Source organism: Chroicocephalus ridibundus, chromosome 19 (assembly GCF_963924245.1).
Source record: "Chroicocephalus ridibundus chromosome 19, bChrRid1.1, whole genome shotgun sequence".
Classification (NCBI taxonomy): Eukaryota; Metazoa; Chordata; class Aves; order Charadriiformes; family Laridae; genus Chroicocephalus; species Chroicocephalus ridibundus.
In genome coordinates this window covers 9,255,991-9,273,280 of record NC_086302.1, presented here as the reverse complement: position 1 = coordinate 9,273,280, position 17,290 = coordinate 9,255,991, and the positions used below count along the sequence as shown (strand labels likewise).

Sequence of the window (17,290 nt, the reverse complement as noted above, 5' to 3'; positions counted from 1 at the left end):
CCCTATGGCACCATCATGAAGCTCTTGACATTCCTAACACTCCCTAACATACAGAGCCACCCCACCTCCTCTCCTTCCTTGCCTCTCCCTTCTGAAGAGTTCGTAGCCACCTAACGCAGCACTCCAGTCGTGCAAGTCATCCCACCACGTTTCCGCCATGGCGACTACGTCACAGTTTTCCTGCTGCACAATGGCTTCCAGCTTCTCCTCTCTGTTGCCCATGCTGCGTGCATTAGTGTAGAAGCACTCCAGCTGGGCCAGAATAATAGGGAAGAGGTAGAAAAGGAGGAGAATGAAAAGGAGAAATGGAGGGAAAGGAAGCAGAAGGCGGTAATATTGGCAGCTGCTTTTGCACGGGCTCAAGCCTCCTCCCCAGGTTGAGGTTTTCCAAGAGAACGAGGGAGAGGCCGAGGAACAGGAGGGGACTTGGGAACTAGAATCCCACTAGGGAGGGATCAGCGTGCCCTTTGTAAAGAGAAAGGGCACTGGAAAAATGAGTGTCCAAAGGGAAAATCTAATCGGACTCCCGGCCCAGCCATGGCCCCGATACCAGAAGAACTAAGCGGGGCTGTCAACGGGGACTCGGATTGGCGGGGACAGGGGCTTGAGAGAGCGGAATCCCCGTCCGAACCCCTGGTTGAGGTTAAGCAAACTAGTGGCACAAATAACCTTTGCTAAAAACAAAATTAGAGTTCATATTCCACAAAGGAACGTCTGGGAAGCGCAAATACATGTATTGCAGGTGTTACTGAAGACAACGGGAAACGGAGGAAAAGAAGTACCAATCAACTCTCTTTCTGAGATAGAGGATGCTGTAACCCCTTTTGGATGGGACACCAAGAAGCCTGTAAGGGCTAAAGCGGCCGAGCTGGTAAAAATACAATTGAAGCCCGGAGCTAAACCGGTACGACGAAACCAGTATCTTATGAAATACAACAAATTTATTCCACGAACTGGCTGCGGAGAACACAGCCCCGCTGCAGGGATCAGCTTTGCGCTCTCTTCCTCAGCAGGGTTGGCTCCCAAGCAGCAGCGGCTGTGGGAGCCCGCTTGGAGCTGGCGGTGGAGGGCCCTGGAGCTGCATCATCGGTCACCACCTGGAGGACTTATCTTCTTCCTCTTCGCTGAGGGCTGGCAATCCGTGTTCTCCACCAACCGTCTGCGGAGATCGTGGCCCTGCCGCAGGGACCTGCTTTGCTCTCTTGGCCTCGGCAGGGTTTTCTCCCGAGTAGCGCTGGATGCGGGAGGCATCTGGGAGCGGGTGTTGGAGGGCCCCGCAGCTGCAGCATCCCTGGGAGGGCGGTCACAACTTGGAAGACTACTTCTCCTCCTCCTCCCTCTTGAGGGGTCGTAGTCCGTGGTGACCACGCACCACCTGCACACATCAGTGCCCCCCTGTGGAGATCTGCTCCGGGCCCTCTCCCTGCCACCGCTCCTCTGGCAGCGGGAAGAGGGGATGAATCTCTGCTTCTCTTTCTTCTCTTCCTGCACCTTCTGCGGCACAGGGTCACGTGGCTGACAGGGCACCTGGCAGTCACGTTGCCTTCTGCCTGGCCAGCCTGCAGATGCCACCTGTGCACCGGCCCACCTTCGCTGGCTGGTGCTGGCTTTTGTGGAGCAGCTGCTGTCCTCTGGAGAGCCCTCCGTGCCCAGCGCCATGTCCTGCAAAGAGAGCTGTGAAAAGGTCCTGCCCTTTCCTCCTGCTCTGAAAGGAGCAGAACAGTGAGGAAACCCCAGAAGCTCTGTGAGGGGACAGCTAAGGACGTCCCAAAGGTTCTCCTAGAGAGCTGCAAGGGCAGGAGGGCCAAAGGTGGACAAATGGGATGGACCTAGGTGGGCTGCTTGGGGAGAGCACAGCGTCGTGGCTGTGAGGGAAGCTGCAATGTGGGAGGGAAAACAGAGCAATGCCAAGATCCTGGAAAGAAATCCACTGCCCGTCTGCTTCCCTGACCCACCTCCCCAGAGCTACCTTAGTCCTGCAATGCAGACCTTGTGGTCCCACGGAACCCACCTGCTTGCTGCCAGCTGCCCCCTGACTGATGAAGGAATGGGCATGGTATGGTGCTGGTGAGGAAGGAGCACTTTCTTCAGTTTTCAAAGAAGCAGCCCTTTCTTCAGTTTTCAAAGAGGAGCTCCTGGAGGAAAAAAAAAAAAAAAAAAGGGATGTTCGCTTAGGGCTGTTCTTGCTGCCTTCTGTGGAGGTCAGTTGTTTTCATGGAGCTGTTTCTATGACAGACAGAAGACATAACCAAGACTAAAAATGGGAAATTTGATTGGGGTCTTCCCACCAGGTCAGCCCCCGTGGGAGCAAGACCTCGTCTTTGTAGCCCCTACAGTCTCCATTGCATAGCATTAGAGAATCATCACATGGTTTGGGTTAGAAGGCATCTTCAACACCATCTCGTTCTATCTCCCCTGCCATGGGCAGGGACACCTGCCACTAGATCAGGTTGCTCAAAGCCCCATCCAACCTGGCCTTGAACACCCCCAGGGACAGGGCATCATCTTCCAGTGTCTCACCACCCCCACGGTAAAGAATTTCTTCCTCGTATCTAACCTAAATCTTCCCTCTTTCAGGTTAAAACCGTTACCCCTTGCCCTATCACTACACTCCACGATAGAGTCCCTCCCCATCGTTCCTGTAGGCCCCCTTTAAGTCCTCTTCTCGACATTAGCCAGCTTCAGAGAGCAGACAAGTAGCACTTTACACCAGGCCAGCAGCCTAAAGGCCAGCAAGAAAAGGTAAGGACTGACGTGGGGTAGTTCAGATTTGACAGCACCAAAGGATGCAGGTAGTAATTGTCTCCTGTGACAGAAAGAGAAACTCTGAGGAGGATGAGAAGAAAAAGAGCAAAAGCATGAAAGGGAAACGTATTCTAAACACAGGCTAGCACTTGTTATTACCTGACATAGAACAGTAAATAGGCTTGCTGCCTGAGAACTGTGTCGGTGTCATCAAGAACCACAGAGGAATCATCCATCTGGTACCACCGTCCATCGCTGGCCTGTCAAGAAAGGCGTCGATATCTGGAGATGAACTGCGTGGTTTCTCCACACAAGCACAGGCAGAAAACTACCGAACCAAGGGTATGCAGAACCAAATCCAGCCCAGCCCCTCAGGAGACCTTCTCCCCCAAAACCTTGCCTGCCAGTAACACTGACATGGAAGTTTGTCGTCCCCAGGCTACAGTTTTCCCTTGTTAGGAAGGAAGTTGCTCTTTACCTTTGTGTAGCAGAAATAGTGCCCCACATGACAGCTGCCACCGCTGTGCACCAGCACAGCATATAAGGAGTAGAGGAGCGGTTCTCCAGCCGTCTGAGACACATACGGGCGAAGATCCAAGCACTCGGGATACTTCACAACCTACAGAGACACCAAGAGGAGTAAGAAATGATCCCCGGATTTTCTCTAAAGCAACATGTATGGCTTGGGCGGCAGGAAACTGTTCTCGGCCAAAGCAGCTGCATCGCAGCAGAGTACATGCTTGTCTTCCCACAGGAACTCTCCTCTCTCCAGAAGGGAACACACAAAACTCAACAGGGAACACTTGTGAAAGAGCGCACTGCTTTCCAGGAAGAGAAAGTTGCACTCCAATCGCGTACACACCTTTCTGATCTTCCTGCCAGTGAAGTCTCCAAACCTTTTCAGACACAGCGTGAGAACCTTGGGCACACGATGGAACGTAAACCTCTTGGAGGCGGCAACCATCTTGTCACACCTTGAAACCAAGCACAGAGACACATGCTGGAAGGCGCCCTTGAAAGGCACCCTTTTTTCCGCCCCCCCGAAAGCCAGACAGCCTTTCACGTCTCACGCATCCTTACGCTATTTGAAGACTATTCAGTGCCATAATACCATATTTTAAAAAAGGGCTGTCTTATTATTGTGTATGCAACCTACGGGAAAAGCTAGCTTATGCTCCACCACATGCAAAACCTCAAGGCAGGATCTACTGTTAACATGTCCTTAGTAATCGTCTTACTGTCTGCATTTAAAGCAGTTGTTGCCATCCAGCTGCTCAGGTTTCACAAAGTCCTCCAGAGCTGCGGTGACAGACGCGGCTGCCTGGAGGAGGGAGAGAGGAGAGCACTGAGCTGCGGGAAACGCCCTTGCCCAAACACTTACGCAAAATCTCCGGTAGCTGACGCTGAGGAGACCCACCATGAACCCGCAAGCAGCGTCCAGAGGGAGGCAGAAAGAGGGCAGTACTATGCCGAGCACTTCCCTCCATTCCCAGGGATTCCCGGGGCCATCCAGAGCTACCTCCCTGTGGCACCACTCAGTCCAGCTACCCACGGGGAGCAGGGTCATCAAGAGTGAAAACAATACAACCCGTCAGCCGAGGAGCCAGACTGGGGTTGAGGGAGGGCAAAGGGAAGAAGGAGGAGAGTACGTCAAGGGTGCAGAGAGGATAATTTGCACTTGTGCAGCTTCAAGGCAGCACCTGCAGGGAGACCGCTGCCATGGCCTCCCCAGCAGGAGACCGCCCATTCCCCTGCAACCCACCACCAAGGTCTCTTGTGTTGGCTTTTAAGCCAACTGTGTTTGTCTGGAAAGCTACAGGGACCTTGGGGCGTCCTGAAGCACAGTTACAAACCCTCTTACTTTTATATCCAAAGGAACATCCAGGAAGGCCTCGTAGGAATCGGAAATCGCGCTGCAGCTCAAGCAGGTGACTGGAACGCAAATGGAAACGCTCAGCGACAGGGGAAGGGGACTGTGCCGCTTTACGCTCGTCACAGCTGCTCCGCCACGCACACCAACAGCTGTTTATGACAGGCAGACAGAAGGGCACAGACAATCCCAAGGAGAGCAAGAGTTGTGGAAAAGTACCTCTGGATCTCAGGAAGCCCCCAAATATTTGATGGATGACGGTAGTTGCTTCGGAAGAGATGTCCAGGCTGGAGAGAAATGGTAAGGCAGAGAGTTACGCCCTCCAAGACGTTTGTCTTTGTCTGAAAACCCTGGCCGTGGGCTTTCCTTGGTGGGACTCCGTCGGGGAGTCCAAAGGGCTCGGGAACATTGCAAAGGTCATTTGCTTGTGCTTACTCGCTGCTGCCGTGCAGACAAGCTCTCTGCATGGCATCGACAGTACAACGTAAGAAGTCGTGGGCGTCTTCCTGCATGCCATGCTCAAAATGTTCTCCTATGCCTAAGAGAGAAGAAGTTAGTAGTTCTCTCCTACCAGAAGGGACAAACACACATAAAAGCACCTGCAATGACTTACGTCTGAGGACATTGACCACAGCCCAGGGCTGGATGGCACTGGCTGAGGAACGCAGGACCCGCTTCACGTGTGCCTCCATTATGCACATCATGCAGAAACCTTGCTGACGACCTGAAGAGGGAGGGACGGAGGGAGGGTAGGGGGGAAACAAGCTTCTCAGGTGTGCAAGGTATCCATAGCAACAGGAAACCTAACAAAGATCTTGAAGTTCGAAAAACAGTCTCCACTGCTCTTCTCGCAAGCTGTCGACGTCCCAACAAGCCCGGGATGCCTTAACGCACAGAAAACCTTCTTCAGAGGGATGCCCAACTGACAGAAGTTTTCTGTGCAACACGCAAAGGGAGTTTTTAACTTGCAGAAATAGGGAACGAGACCCGTGGTGAGAAAGAGGCGCCCTTCTGAAGATGAAACCACCCAGATGTGAGAAGCGGTTTCTAGGCTTGAGTGTTCAAAGAACACACCCACTCAGGGGATTTACACAGAAGGGCTGCTTTTCTCCCAAATCAAATCCCAGAGTCTGGGAATCCTTGGGAAGTGTCCAAGAGATTTGCAAGGACATGGTCCCAAAAGTACTCACACGACTGACTGTGCTCACGAGAGAGCAGGTAGTTGGCCAGAGGGGGGGTGTACGTCAGGCACTGCAGCACGGAGTTGAGGAAGCACGTATTGCCCAGGTTGTCAAGTCCCGCTCCAGCTCTCTGTCTTTGCTGCCAGTCCATGCAAATCTTCGCCGCGGGAAAGAGGATCCTTTGTGGCAGGGCCATTCCCTCGGCAGTGACTGCAGGGCAATGACATTTGAGAAGTGATGAGACCATAGTGGTGCACAAAAGCCGATTTTAAAAGTTGAGTTCTGTACAGGAGCACCCAGGACAACCAGCTCTAACCTCCAACACAGAAACATTGGGGGAAGCCTCAGACTGCACTGCCACCCCCTGCTTACCCATCCCAGCACATGCTAAAGAAACAACAACTAGCAAATAGGAACTCTACCCATAGGGCATATCTGGACAGCCTATCAAGGTGTAATAGCTCATCCTACCGCTCCCAAGGGAGAGACCAGCCTATACTTTGATCCCGTGTCTAGCTACCACATGATCTGTCCTAAAGCTCAAAGCATAATTACCTTTGCAAGAGGACGGCAGGTGAGGAGAAGTGGGCAGTAAACGATCAATGGTTGGAAAAAAAGTAGCCAAGCAAGTGGCAAAGGAAGGAGCCGAGTTATCCCGAAGGCCAGCTCAGCCCAACTGGCTTTCCCTGGCACGCTCTTCAGGATGCCAAGCCCTGGCCAGGTGAGCTCACAAGCAGCGGGCGGGTGCCGCATCACTGCCCCTTTGTGACAGGGGCCACACCCGGACGCACGGGGACGCACTGCGGCCCCGCAGCCGCCACAGCCCAGGCACCTCCTGCAGCCACCAGCCGGCAGCTGTTGGGCTGCCCCAGGCACTGCTGGCCAAGGGCTGCTCGTCTGCCCGCGGAGCTCCCACCTCTGCCTGGAGCCGCACCGGCCCCAGCAATAAAAACGTACCCAGGGCTGCCAGCGAGCCCCTTCACAGCTTTGGCTGGCACATTCAGGGGGCTGAGGGCTTCTTTTCCACTCTTGACAGACACAGGACTGCGTCTGTGAGACTCGTGCAGCAAAGCACCTGCTGTCTTACAGGTTCCTTTCCAATGAATTTTATCTACCCCCCAAGACACAGCCACAGGCTGACTCTCAACTAGCGCGACCAAAAAAACACCTTGAGCAACTGCGCTGGGTGCCCCTTGGGTGGCTGCCAGGCGCCCACCCAGCTGCTCTCCCACCCTGCACCTCCAAAACGCGTTTCTGGCTGGCTTTTTAGCATCTGGTTTAACCCCTCGACCCCCCAGGAGGGCAGCGAGTAGTGCTTCTGCCCCAACGAGGCAGCTGGTTGCTATTCCTGCCCGCCTTGAGCTCGCCAGTTGGGCCCCTGCACCGCCTGGGTCCTCTAGTTTTCCCTACTCTTGCTCAGGGCACTGAGTTCCTCCTGCTCAGCTCGGGGCAGTTACTTTTCCTCCTGCGCCACTCAGGGAGGCTTTCTTCTTTACACCCTTCACTTGGGGCATCCACTTTGGCCTCAGCGTTGCTTGGGTGGCTTCTTTTCATCATGTCCCTCTCAGGACAGCTGGTGTTTCCCCGCTCTTGCCTGGGGAGGCTCATTTTGCCCTTTCCCTATACCAGAGAAATTTAGGAAATTTAGGGAGATTTACTCTTGCCCTGCTAGAGGTGGCTCCGTGGCTCTACCAAAATCGGGGTGGCTCGCTTTGCTCCTGCCCCACTTGGGCACTGAGTTTTCTCCCTGGCCTGCTCAAGGGATCTCGTTCTGCCCCTGCCCCCACCCCACGCAGACCTACCATGATTGCCCCGGCCACTGCAGGACTCCTGTGACCCCAGGAAACCACCAGCCAAGAGTAAGTACAAACCGCGGAACAGCCCTTCGTCTCCCAGAGCTCCTCCTTTACAAAGGCACAAATCTGCTGTTTCTGCCGCGAGGGAAATCCCGGCTCTGCAGGAGGGGTCGTGTTGGCGGCCTCTCTCCTCTCCTCTCCTCTCCTCTCCTCTCCTCTCCTCTCCTCTCCTCTCCTCTCCTCTCCTCTCCTCTCCTCTCCTCTCCTCTCCTCTCCTCTCCTCTCCTCTCCTCTCCTCTCCTCTCCTCTCCTCTCCTCTCCTCTCCTCTCCCTAAGGAGAGGCTAAAGGCTCTGCAAAGTTGCAGCTTGGAATTGCTCTCTGCTCCCCCAGTCTGTGCCTGTTGCTTTAATGGGAGGGGGGTTTCGTCCATTGGTGGGTTTTTTTCTTCCTCTGTTGCAGAAATAGCACCCACGATGGCCAAGGCTATCAAAGATTTCAAAACCAGGTTCTCTCGGTAATGAGTTTGCCGTGCAGGCCTGGGACGTTCCCTCTCTGTGGCACTGGAGGAGGAGAAGGTCCCCAAACAGCCCTTTTCTTTGGACTCTGGGGAGGCTGCAGCTTTGTCATCTGTCAAAAGAAGCGGGTACAGAATCTCCCGACACAAAAACCTGGGAAGTCTTGGCACCGGTGGAGAGTGGAAGATCCAGAGACCATTTACGGTTTAACCTCTCAATAAAGTATAAAATGGTTTTCATGAGTATTTTGCCCCTTGTCGGTTTTGCCCTCATCAAGGTACATTCCCCCCTAACAGCAATGCTGTGGGCAATACCCACACCCGAGTATGCGGCTGTAGGGTTCATTAAGGGGCAGCCGAGCAGCGCCCAAGATTGGTCTTGGGCCTCAGCCCGCCCTTTGCTCAAGGCTCCACTGGGGCCTGAACACCAGGCCAGACTCCCCTTCCCTCCTCTCTGGTTGAAAGACGTGGTTGGAATGAGAGAAACGGAGAAAAAGAAAGCAAGCCACAGAAAGCAGCAGCCTACAGGGCTTCTCTGGAGCCCTCCCAGGAGCGCTTTCCCCAGCAAGGTTTGCCCCGGTCGGTGCGCACAGACAGCTCCGCCGGCTCGGGCTTTGGCAGCCATGGAACCAGCAGCAGAGCTGCTCCAGAGCTGCCACCAACAACAGCCTCCACTACCGGCACCTTCTCCCAGACAGCCAAGGCCTAGGGCAGCCAACATGGCTTGCGGCAGGACAGTCCCTCCCCTTTACCACCTGGACGCACCCCTGAGCGCTAACAGAGAGCCCGGCTCCCCCGGCACATGGCCTGGCTCTGCCCAGCCCCGTCCTCCGCTGGCACCACCTCTGGGTGAGCTCCCTTTCAAGGCAGACGTGACCCACAGGCCCAAACGCTCACCACAGAATCACACAACGGTGGGGGTTGGAAGGGCCCTCTGGAGATCATCTCATCCAACATCCAACCCCCTGCCAGAGCAGGGTCACCCAGAGCAGGTGGCACAGGAACGCATCCAGGCGGCTTTGGAATGTCTCCAGAGACGCAGCCTCCACCACCTCTCTGGGCAGCCTGTGACAGGGCTCTGCCACCCTCACAGCAAAGAAGTTCCTCCTCATGTTTAGGTGGAAGTGCCTATGCTCCAGTTTGTGCCCGTTACCCCTTGTCCCGTCGCTGGGCGCCACTGAAAAGAGCCTGGCCCCATCCTCCTGACACCCCCTCTTTCAGTATTTAGAAGCGTTGATAAGGTCCCCCCTCAGTCGTCTTTTTTCCAGACTGAAAAGACCCAAATCCCTCAGCCTTTCTGCATAAGAGAGCTGTTCCAGTCCCCTCATCATTTCCAGTCTTTGGGTTTCTTGCCGTCTCCTTTTGAAACATTGATCAGTGATGTGAAAGAATCATATTTGCCCCGTGTCGTGTACAACTCCATAGTGCCTTGCTGAAAGGTGTCAAGCAGTAATACTTTCTGGGGTTGAAAATAGGGCTGCTGTCACAGACATGTACGAGTGTGGGGATTCCTGCTCCGCGCCTCGTTGCTGTTCCTGATTGATTCTAAAAAATCAAAGTTTTGGTGCAAGATGAGAATCTGGCCCAGGTTCTCCGGCGCCAGGATGGCTCGACGATGCTCCAGGACGCTCTGGCCGGTGGCAAAGGCCTGCTCGGGCGAGTCGGCGGTGGCCGGGATGGGCAGGTACTGCCAGCTCAGCCGCCCCCGCCGTTCCCCCTCCGCCCACCTCTTCTCTCCATCCCCTGGCCCACACGTCGGAGGAGCAGGCGAGGGGGGCATGGGGGGTTACACGGAGTTCCCCCCAAAAGAGGCGGGTCACGGCCCCAAAATCTCTGGAAGTTGGGCGGGGGCTGTGGTGGTTAAAAAACGTTAAAGATCCCTGTGACTCTGGGTGTGAGGCACTGAAATAGTGAACAAGCTCTTCTTTTTATAGCCATTGAAAAATAATATTCATTCCTGTATCTAGAAGGAGATCAAAATAAAAAGCGCTCTCTCTAAGGGTGCTCTGATTCTCTACGCTGTCAAGGAGCTTAGACTAGGAAAAGAGCTGGAGAAGCTGTACTTATAAAGAGCTATTCCAGCGTCAGAATATATGTCTAAACAGAGAGCCAGTCTAAGGGACTTGGGACGTGAAGGCCTTGGAGGCCAGGAAACACACTCTGTGCCCTTGTTGGGATGCACCCGAGAGTGCTGAGGGAGCTGGCGGAAGTCATTGCTGGGCCGCTCTCCATCATCTTTGAAAGGTCCTGGAGAACAGGCGAGGTGCCTGAGGACTGGAGGAAAGCCAACGTCACTCCAGTCTTCAAAAAAGGCAAGAAGGAGGAGCCGGGGAACTACAGGCCGGTCAGCCTCACCTCCATCCCTGGAAAGATGATGGACCAGCTTGTTCTGGGCGTCATCTCAAGGCATGTGGAGGAAAAGAAAGCTATCGGAAGTACTCAACGTGGATTCACCAAGGGGAAATCATGTCTGACTAATCTGATAGCCTTCTATGATGGCATGACTGGACGGATAGATGAGGGGAGTGCAGTGGATGTGGTCTACCTTGACTTCAGCAAGGCTTTCGACACGGTCTCCCACAGCATCCTCATAGGGAAGCTTGTGAAGAGTGGGCTCGATGAATGGACAGTGAGGTGGATAGATAACTGGTTGAAAGAGCGAGCTCAGAGGGTCGTGATTAGGGGCACAGAGTCTAGTTGGAGGTCAGTGACGAGTGGTGTTCCGCGGGCGTCAGTACTGGGTCCAGTCCTGTTCAATATATTCATCAACGACCTGCATGAGGGGACAGAGTGCACCCTCAGCAAGTTCGCCAATGACACAAAGCTGAGGGGGTAGCTGACACACCGGAAGGCTGTGCCGCCATCCAGCGAGCCCTGGACAGGCTGGAGATCTGGGCAGAGAGGAACCTTATGAAATTCAAGAAGGGCAAGTGTAGGGTGCTGCACCTGGGGAGGAATAACCCCATGCACCAGGACAGGTTGGGGGCTGACCTGCTGGAGAGCAGCTCAGCTGAAAGAGACCTGGGAGTCCTGGTGGACAACAGGAAGACCATGAGCCACCAATGTGCCCTTGTGGCCAAGAAGGCCAATGGCATCCTGGGGTGCATCAGGAAAAATGTGGCCAGCAGGTGGAGGGAAGTCATCCTCCCCCTATACTCTGCCCTGGTGAGGCCGCACCTGGAGTGCTGTGTCCAGTTCTGGGCTCCCCCGTTCAAGAGGGACAGGGAACTGCTGGAGAGGGTGCAGCAGAGAGCTACCAAGATGCCGATGGGACTGGAACAGCTCTCTTATGAAGAAAGGCTGAGGGATTTGGGTCTCTTCAGTCTGGAAAAAAGACGGCTGAGGGGCACCCTTATCAACGCTTCTAAATACTGAAAGGGGGGGTGTCAGGAGGATGGGGCCAGGCTCTTTTCAGTGGTGTCCAGTGACAGGACAAGAGGTAATGGGCACAAACTGGAGCTTAGGAAGTTCCCCCTAACCACGAGGAGGAACTACTTTCCTTCCAGGGTGGCAGAGCACTGGAACAGGCTGCCCAGAGAGGTGGTGGAGGCTGCGTCTCTGGAGACATTCCAAAGCCGCCTGGACAGGCTCCTGTGTAACCTGCTCTGGGTGACCCTGCTCTGGCACGGGGGTCGGACTAGATGATCTCCAGAGGTCCCTTCCAACCCTATGATTCTATGATTCTATGGTATATAAAAATCAAGGGCAGAAGAGACCTAACAGTCTAAAACTTGCTATCTATTCTACAAGAAAAAAGTATGCTTGAAAGAGTCAAGGGCAAGAAGTATCTCAAGGCATGAATGGAGGCAGACAAGTCAAACAATGGCTACTTTGACTGCTGCCTCACACTGACTTAGAGATCTTAAATCAATTATCGCACTAGTGTCCACAACCTTCTGCCTGCAAAAAACTACACGCAGCTGAGGTCAGGCTCTGAGGTTTATACTGCTTCACATTTAACACGCAATTTGAAAATCCCATTTTTAAATTCACCTACAATTCTGAAAATCTGCTAGTTTTAATACCTTGTGTCATATGTACGCTACAAACAAGTCACTGAAAAAAGGTCCTCCTTTTATTTATGGCCTGCTTTAATCCACCCTTTTGGGTCTGACAGCATTGCAAAAGCATCTCTCTGAGCAGTAGCGAGAGAAGTATCTTCACCCAGATAAAGCACAGACGCTCCTCAGAACAGAAGTCATCAGAAGGCAAGCCTACACGCGCAACGACAAAGAAAAATCTTCATTAGGCTTACAGGCCTTGCTAAACAGCTAGCATGCTACTGGGGGAAGGACTTGCAGGGTAAGAGATAAAAACGGCTAGTAACATGCCAGACTGTCTCTACCAGCAAGCAACGTAACTCTCAAGAGCACCTCTTCTCCCTAGTGCTTAAAAACATGCTTTCTCAGTATGTGATTTTTTAACTGTTCTGATCAACACCACTTGTACGCTTTGCAACAAAGAAATCATCCCTGTGGCTGGCACTGAAAGCAGCGCCTCAAAACATCCTGACTGACAGACTGGACTACGATTTCTGGATTTTCAGTCTCCACCAAGATAAGTATCAATGATCTCATCTCCAACGGGTGTATCACCATTTCTTGATTGAGCTAGTTCAGTAGGCCAAAAAGGTCACGGAACAAGTGGCACAGTGAAGGGCAAGGTTTAAAAGGCGCTCAAACGTTTTCTCTAAAACGCTACGTTTGCACAGTGTGGAAGACATTCCAGTCGACAGATGGACAGACGTCGGCTGTGAGGCCAAATGACTTCCTTTGGAGTTAGCATGAGTTTGTTTTGAAGACATCGCATCGTGGCATTACTAAAACTGTCAAGTGCATGCTGTAACACTGAACTCAAGCAAGTTCTGAGCTCTAGAGACAGTCTTAGAAGAGCACTCTTCTTCCTTAAAACTATTCACCTAAGAACAGTTCAGAGTCCCATTTTTGGTTTTGTACTTGTTTGCCTTTTGCCTGATAAGCAGAATAGCACATTCTCCAAGGGTTTTTGAGACAGAATATTACAGGGCAGGAAGGAGTACTCAAGAAACCTGTGCTCTGGAGTTTACCGTTCTACCAGGATATTGTGAGAACATCTATGATAAGAAATTCAGATCAAATTACAAGGAGGCAAGTTTAAATGCACTGTTCTTGAGTACGGGCTTTTTGAAGGGAATTCTGCCCCCACAGAACACGCCTCTAGAGTAAGCGTGGAAGAGAACATCCCTCCACCCCCTTTGTAAAATAGGTCCCAACCACCCCTTTTGCCTTCCCGGCATCTTTAAAAGCATCATCGCATATTTTTCCACTGATCTTTAAAATCCTGTTTACTTTGACCTCATATCAGCTTTGCTTCTATTACTAGACTTCCATTATGAAAAGTAACAGTTACTGAACTGTAAAAGCTTGGAGTACTCGGAAAAATCTGAACAAGTAGGCCGTCTTCACTCAAGCTTCACTTTGCTCTTTCCAAGATCGTTTCAACATTTTGTCAGGACTGCTGCACAGACAAAGGTATAAAATGCAATACTGTATGTCCACATATAGGAATTCCAAAAATCCCACTTCGCAGAGGTCACAGAGGGTGATGTGGAGGCCGTCGAAGGTGACTGTATCGTAGTTCAGCTTGGAGAAGAACTTGAAATGGACACAAGACACGGTCGGGGCCAGGCGGTGCCTGCTACGCAATGGCGTCTAGCACAGTAGATGGCGTCACGGCCTCCACACCGCATCAGGGCCCACGGCGGCATGGGGAAGGGCCCACTGAGGGGCCGGGGACAGCAGCGCAGGCTGAGGGCGAGCGGGCCGGCAGTGCTCAGAGGCTCTGGCTCTCTGCCACAGCCAGGCCCCACAGCCTCAGGCAGGCTCGGCTGGCGGAGGCCTCAGGAATGCCCCGGCTCCCAGCCCCACAAGGTCTCCAGCCTGCAGCTGTCAGTGACGGAGCTGGGCCGTGGCGGTGGTGCCAGCCCGGCTCCTCCTGGCAGCCCGGGCGGTGGGTGGGCGAGGGGCAGCGGCCCCCGTGGCCCCAGCTCGGCCTCCCCTCCCTCTCCGTCAGCGGACAAAACCAGTATCTTATGAAACACAACAAATTTATTCCATGAACTGGGTGCGGAGAGCTCGGGGCTGGCACCAGCTGGGGCTTTGCTGGGAAAAGCCAGGCGAGAGTGACCCTGACATGCCACACGCGTACCTCGAGCCGGGATCTGGCAACCCGTCCCTCTGCCCAGCGCCGCCACGGGATGCAGAAAGCAGCGCTGCTGGCCCTGGTGTGGTCCTGAGCCGTGTCTCAGCAGACCAGTCTTTAACCAGCAGGCCTAAAAAGAGGAAAAATTGCCCACGTTTCAGCTATGCTCAAGTGTTTGCAGGCAGTAAGGTTTTTGGAGCTGCCTGCTGGTGCCGCTCCTGCGGAACGCTCAGGAACCAGGGCGGCTGGCTGCCTGTACCTGCAGGCGGTGGAGTGTGCGCAGTAACAGACTCCCACCATGGTATCAGCCTTGTTGGCCCTCCCCCTGATTCTTACCCATACACCCTCAACCCTATGGCACCATCATGAAGCTCTTGACATTCCTAACACTCCCTAACATACAGAGCCACCCCACCTCCTCTCCTTCCTTGCCTCTCCCTTCTGAAGAGTTCGTAGCCACCTAACGCAGCACTCCAGTCGTGCAAGTCATCCCACCACGTTTCCGCCATGGCGACTACGTCACAGTTTTCCTGCTGCACAATGGCTTCCAGCTTCTCCTCTCTGTTGCCCATGCTGCGTGCATTAGTGTAGAAGCACTCCAGCTGGGCCAGAATAATAGGGAAGAGGTAGAAAAGGAGGAGAATGAAAAGGAGAAATGGAGGGAAAGGAAGCAGAAGGCGGTAATATTGGCAGCTGCTTTTGCACGGGCTCAAGCCTCCTCCCCAGGTTGAGGTTTTCCAAGAGAACGAGGGAGAGGCCGAGGAACAGGAGGGGACTTGGGAACTAGAATCCCACTAGGGAGGGATCAGCGTGCCCTTTGTAAAGAGAAAGGGCACTGGAAAAATGAGTGTCCAAAGGGAAAATCTAATCGGACTCCCGGCCCAGCCATGGCCCCGATACCAGAAGAACTAAGCGGGGCTGTCAACGGGGACTCGGATTGGCGGGGACAGGGGCTTGAGAGAGCGGAATCCCCGTCCGAACCCCTGGTTGAGGTTAAGCAAACTAGTGGCACAAATAACCTTTGCTAAAAACAAAATTAGAGTTCATATTCCACAAAGGAACGTCTGGGAAGCGCAAATACATGTATTGCAGGTGTTACTGAAGACAACGGGAAACGGAGGAAAAGAAGTACCAATCAACTCTCTTTCTGAGATAGAGGATGCTGTAACCCCTTTTGGATGGGACACCAAGAAGCCTGTAAGGGCTAAAGCGGCCGAGCTGGTAAAAATACAATTGAAGCCCGGAGCTAAACCGGTACGACGAAACCAGTATCTTATGAAATACAACAAATTTATTCCACGAACTGGCTGCGGAGAGCACAGCCCCGCTGCAGGGATCAGCTTTGCGCTCTCTTCCTCAGCAGGGTTGGCTCCCAAGCAGCAGCGGCTGTGGGAGCCCGCTTGGAGCTGGCGGTGGAGGGCCCTGGAGCTGCATCATCGGTCACCACCTGGAGGACTTATCTTCTTCCTCTTCGCTGAGGGCTGGCAATCCGTGTTCTCCACCAACCGTCTGCGGAGATCGTGGCCCTGCCGCAGGGACCTGCTTTGCTCTCTTGGCCTCGGCAGGGTTTTCTCCCGAGTAGCGCTGGATGCGGGAGGCATCTGGGAGCGGGTGTTGGAGGGCCCCGCAGCTGCAGCATCCCTGGGAGGGCGGTCACAACTTGGAAGACTACTTCTCCTCCTCCTCCCTCTTGAGGGGTCGTAGTCCGTGGTGACCACGCACCACCTGCACACATCAGTGCCCCCCTGTGGAGATCTGCTCCGGGCCCTCTCCCTGCCACCGCTCCTCTGGCAGCGGGAAGAGGGGATGAATCTCTGCTTCTCTTTCTTCTCTTCCTGCACCTTCTGCGGCACAGGGTCACGTGGCTGACAGGGCACCTGGCAGTCACGTTGCCTTCTGCCTGGCCAGCCTGCAGATGCCACCTGTGCACCGGCCCACCTTCGCTGGCTGGTGCTGGCTTTTGTGGAGCAGCTGCTGTCCTCTGGAGAGCCCTCCGTGCCCAGCGCCATGTCCTGCAAAGAGAGCTGTGAAAAGGTCCTGCCCTTTCCTCCTGCTCTGAAAGGAGCAGAACAGTGAGGAAACCCCAGAAGCTCTGTGAGGGGACAGCTAAGGACGTCCCAAAGGTTCTCCTAGAGAGCTGCAAGGGCAGGAGGGCCAAAGGTGGACAAATGGGATGGACCTAGGTGGGCTGCTTGGGGAGAGCACAGCGTCGTGGCTGTGAGGGAAGCTGCAATGTGGGAGGGAAAACAGAGCAATGCCAAGATCCTGGAAAGAAATCCACTGCCCGTCTGCTTCCCTGACCCACCTCCCCAGAGCTACCTTAGTCCTGCAATGCAGACCTTGTGGTCCCACGGAACCCACCTGCTTGCTGCCAGCTGCCCCCTGACTGATGAAGGAATGGGCATGGTATGGTGCTGGTGAGGAAGGAGCACTTTCTTCAGTTTTCAAAGAAGCAGCCCTTTCTTCAGTTTTCAAAGAGGAGCTCCTGGAGGAAAAAAAAAAAAAAAAAAAGGGATGTTCGCTTAGGGCTGTTCTTGCTGCCTTCTGTGGAGGTCAGTTGTTTTCATGGAGCTGTTTCTATGACAGACAGAAGACATAACCAAGACTAAAAATGGGAAATTTGATTGGGGTCTTCCCACCAGGTCAGCCCCCGTGGGAGCAAGACCTCGTCTTTGTAGCCCCTACAGTCTCCATTGCATAGCATTAGAGAATCATCACATGGTTTGGGTTAGAAGGCATCTTCAACACCATCTCGTTCTATCTCCCCTGCCATGGGCAGGGACACCTGCCACTAGATCAGGTTGCTCAAAGCCCCATCCAACCTGGCCTTGAACACCCCCAGGGACAGGGCATCCTCTTCCAGTGTCTCACCACCCCCACGGTAAAGAATTTCTTCCTCGTATCTAACCTAAATCTTCCCTCTTTCAGGTTAAAACCGTTACCCCTTGCCCTATCACTACACTCCACGATAGAGTCCCTCCCCATCGTTCCTGTAGGCCCCCT

General features: G+C 53.7%; 1 protein-coding gene across 1 annotated transcript; it reads right to left on the bottom strand.

Annotated features, from left to right (window-relative positions):
• Positions 1-2,652: 2,652 nt before the first annotated feature.
• LOC134525406 (ubiquitin carboxyl-terminal hydrolase 42-like) lies at positions 2,653-14,796 on the bottom strand. The gene is made up of 14 exons (XM_063356247.1): positions 14,720-14,796; positions 13,634-13,780; positions 11,955-12,007; positions 9,605-9,850; positions 5,806-6,006; positions 5,229-5,339; positions 5,051-5,153; positions 4,835-4,902; positions 4,607-4,677; positions 3,984-4,066; positions 3,608-3,719; positions 3,224-3,364; positions 2,905-3,005; positions 2,653-2,806 (listed from the first exon to the last, which is right to left on the bottom strand). The coding sequence occupies exons 1-14, from the start codon at positions 14,794-14,796 to the stop codon at positions 2,653-2,655; spliced, it is 1,668 nt and encodes a 555-aa protein (XP_063212317.1).
• Between the last annotated feature and the right edge of the window lie 2,494 nt (positions 14,797-17,290).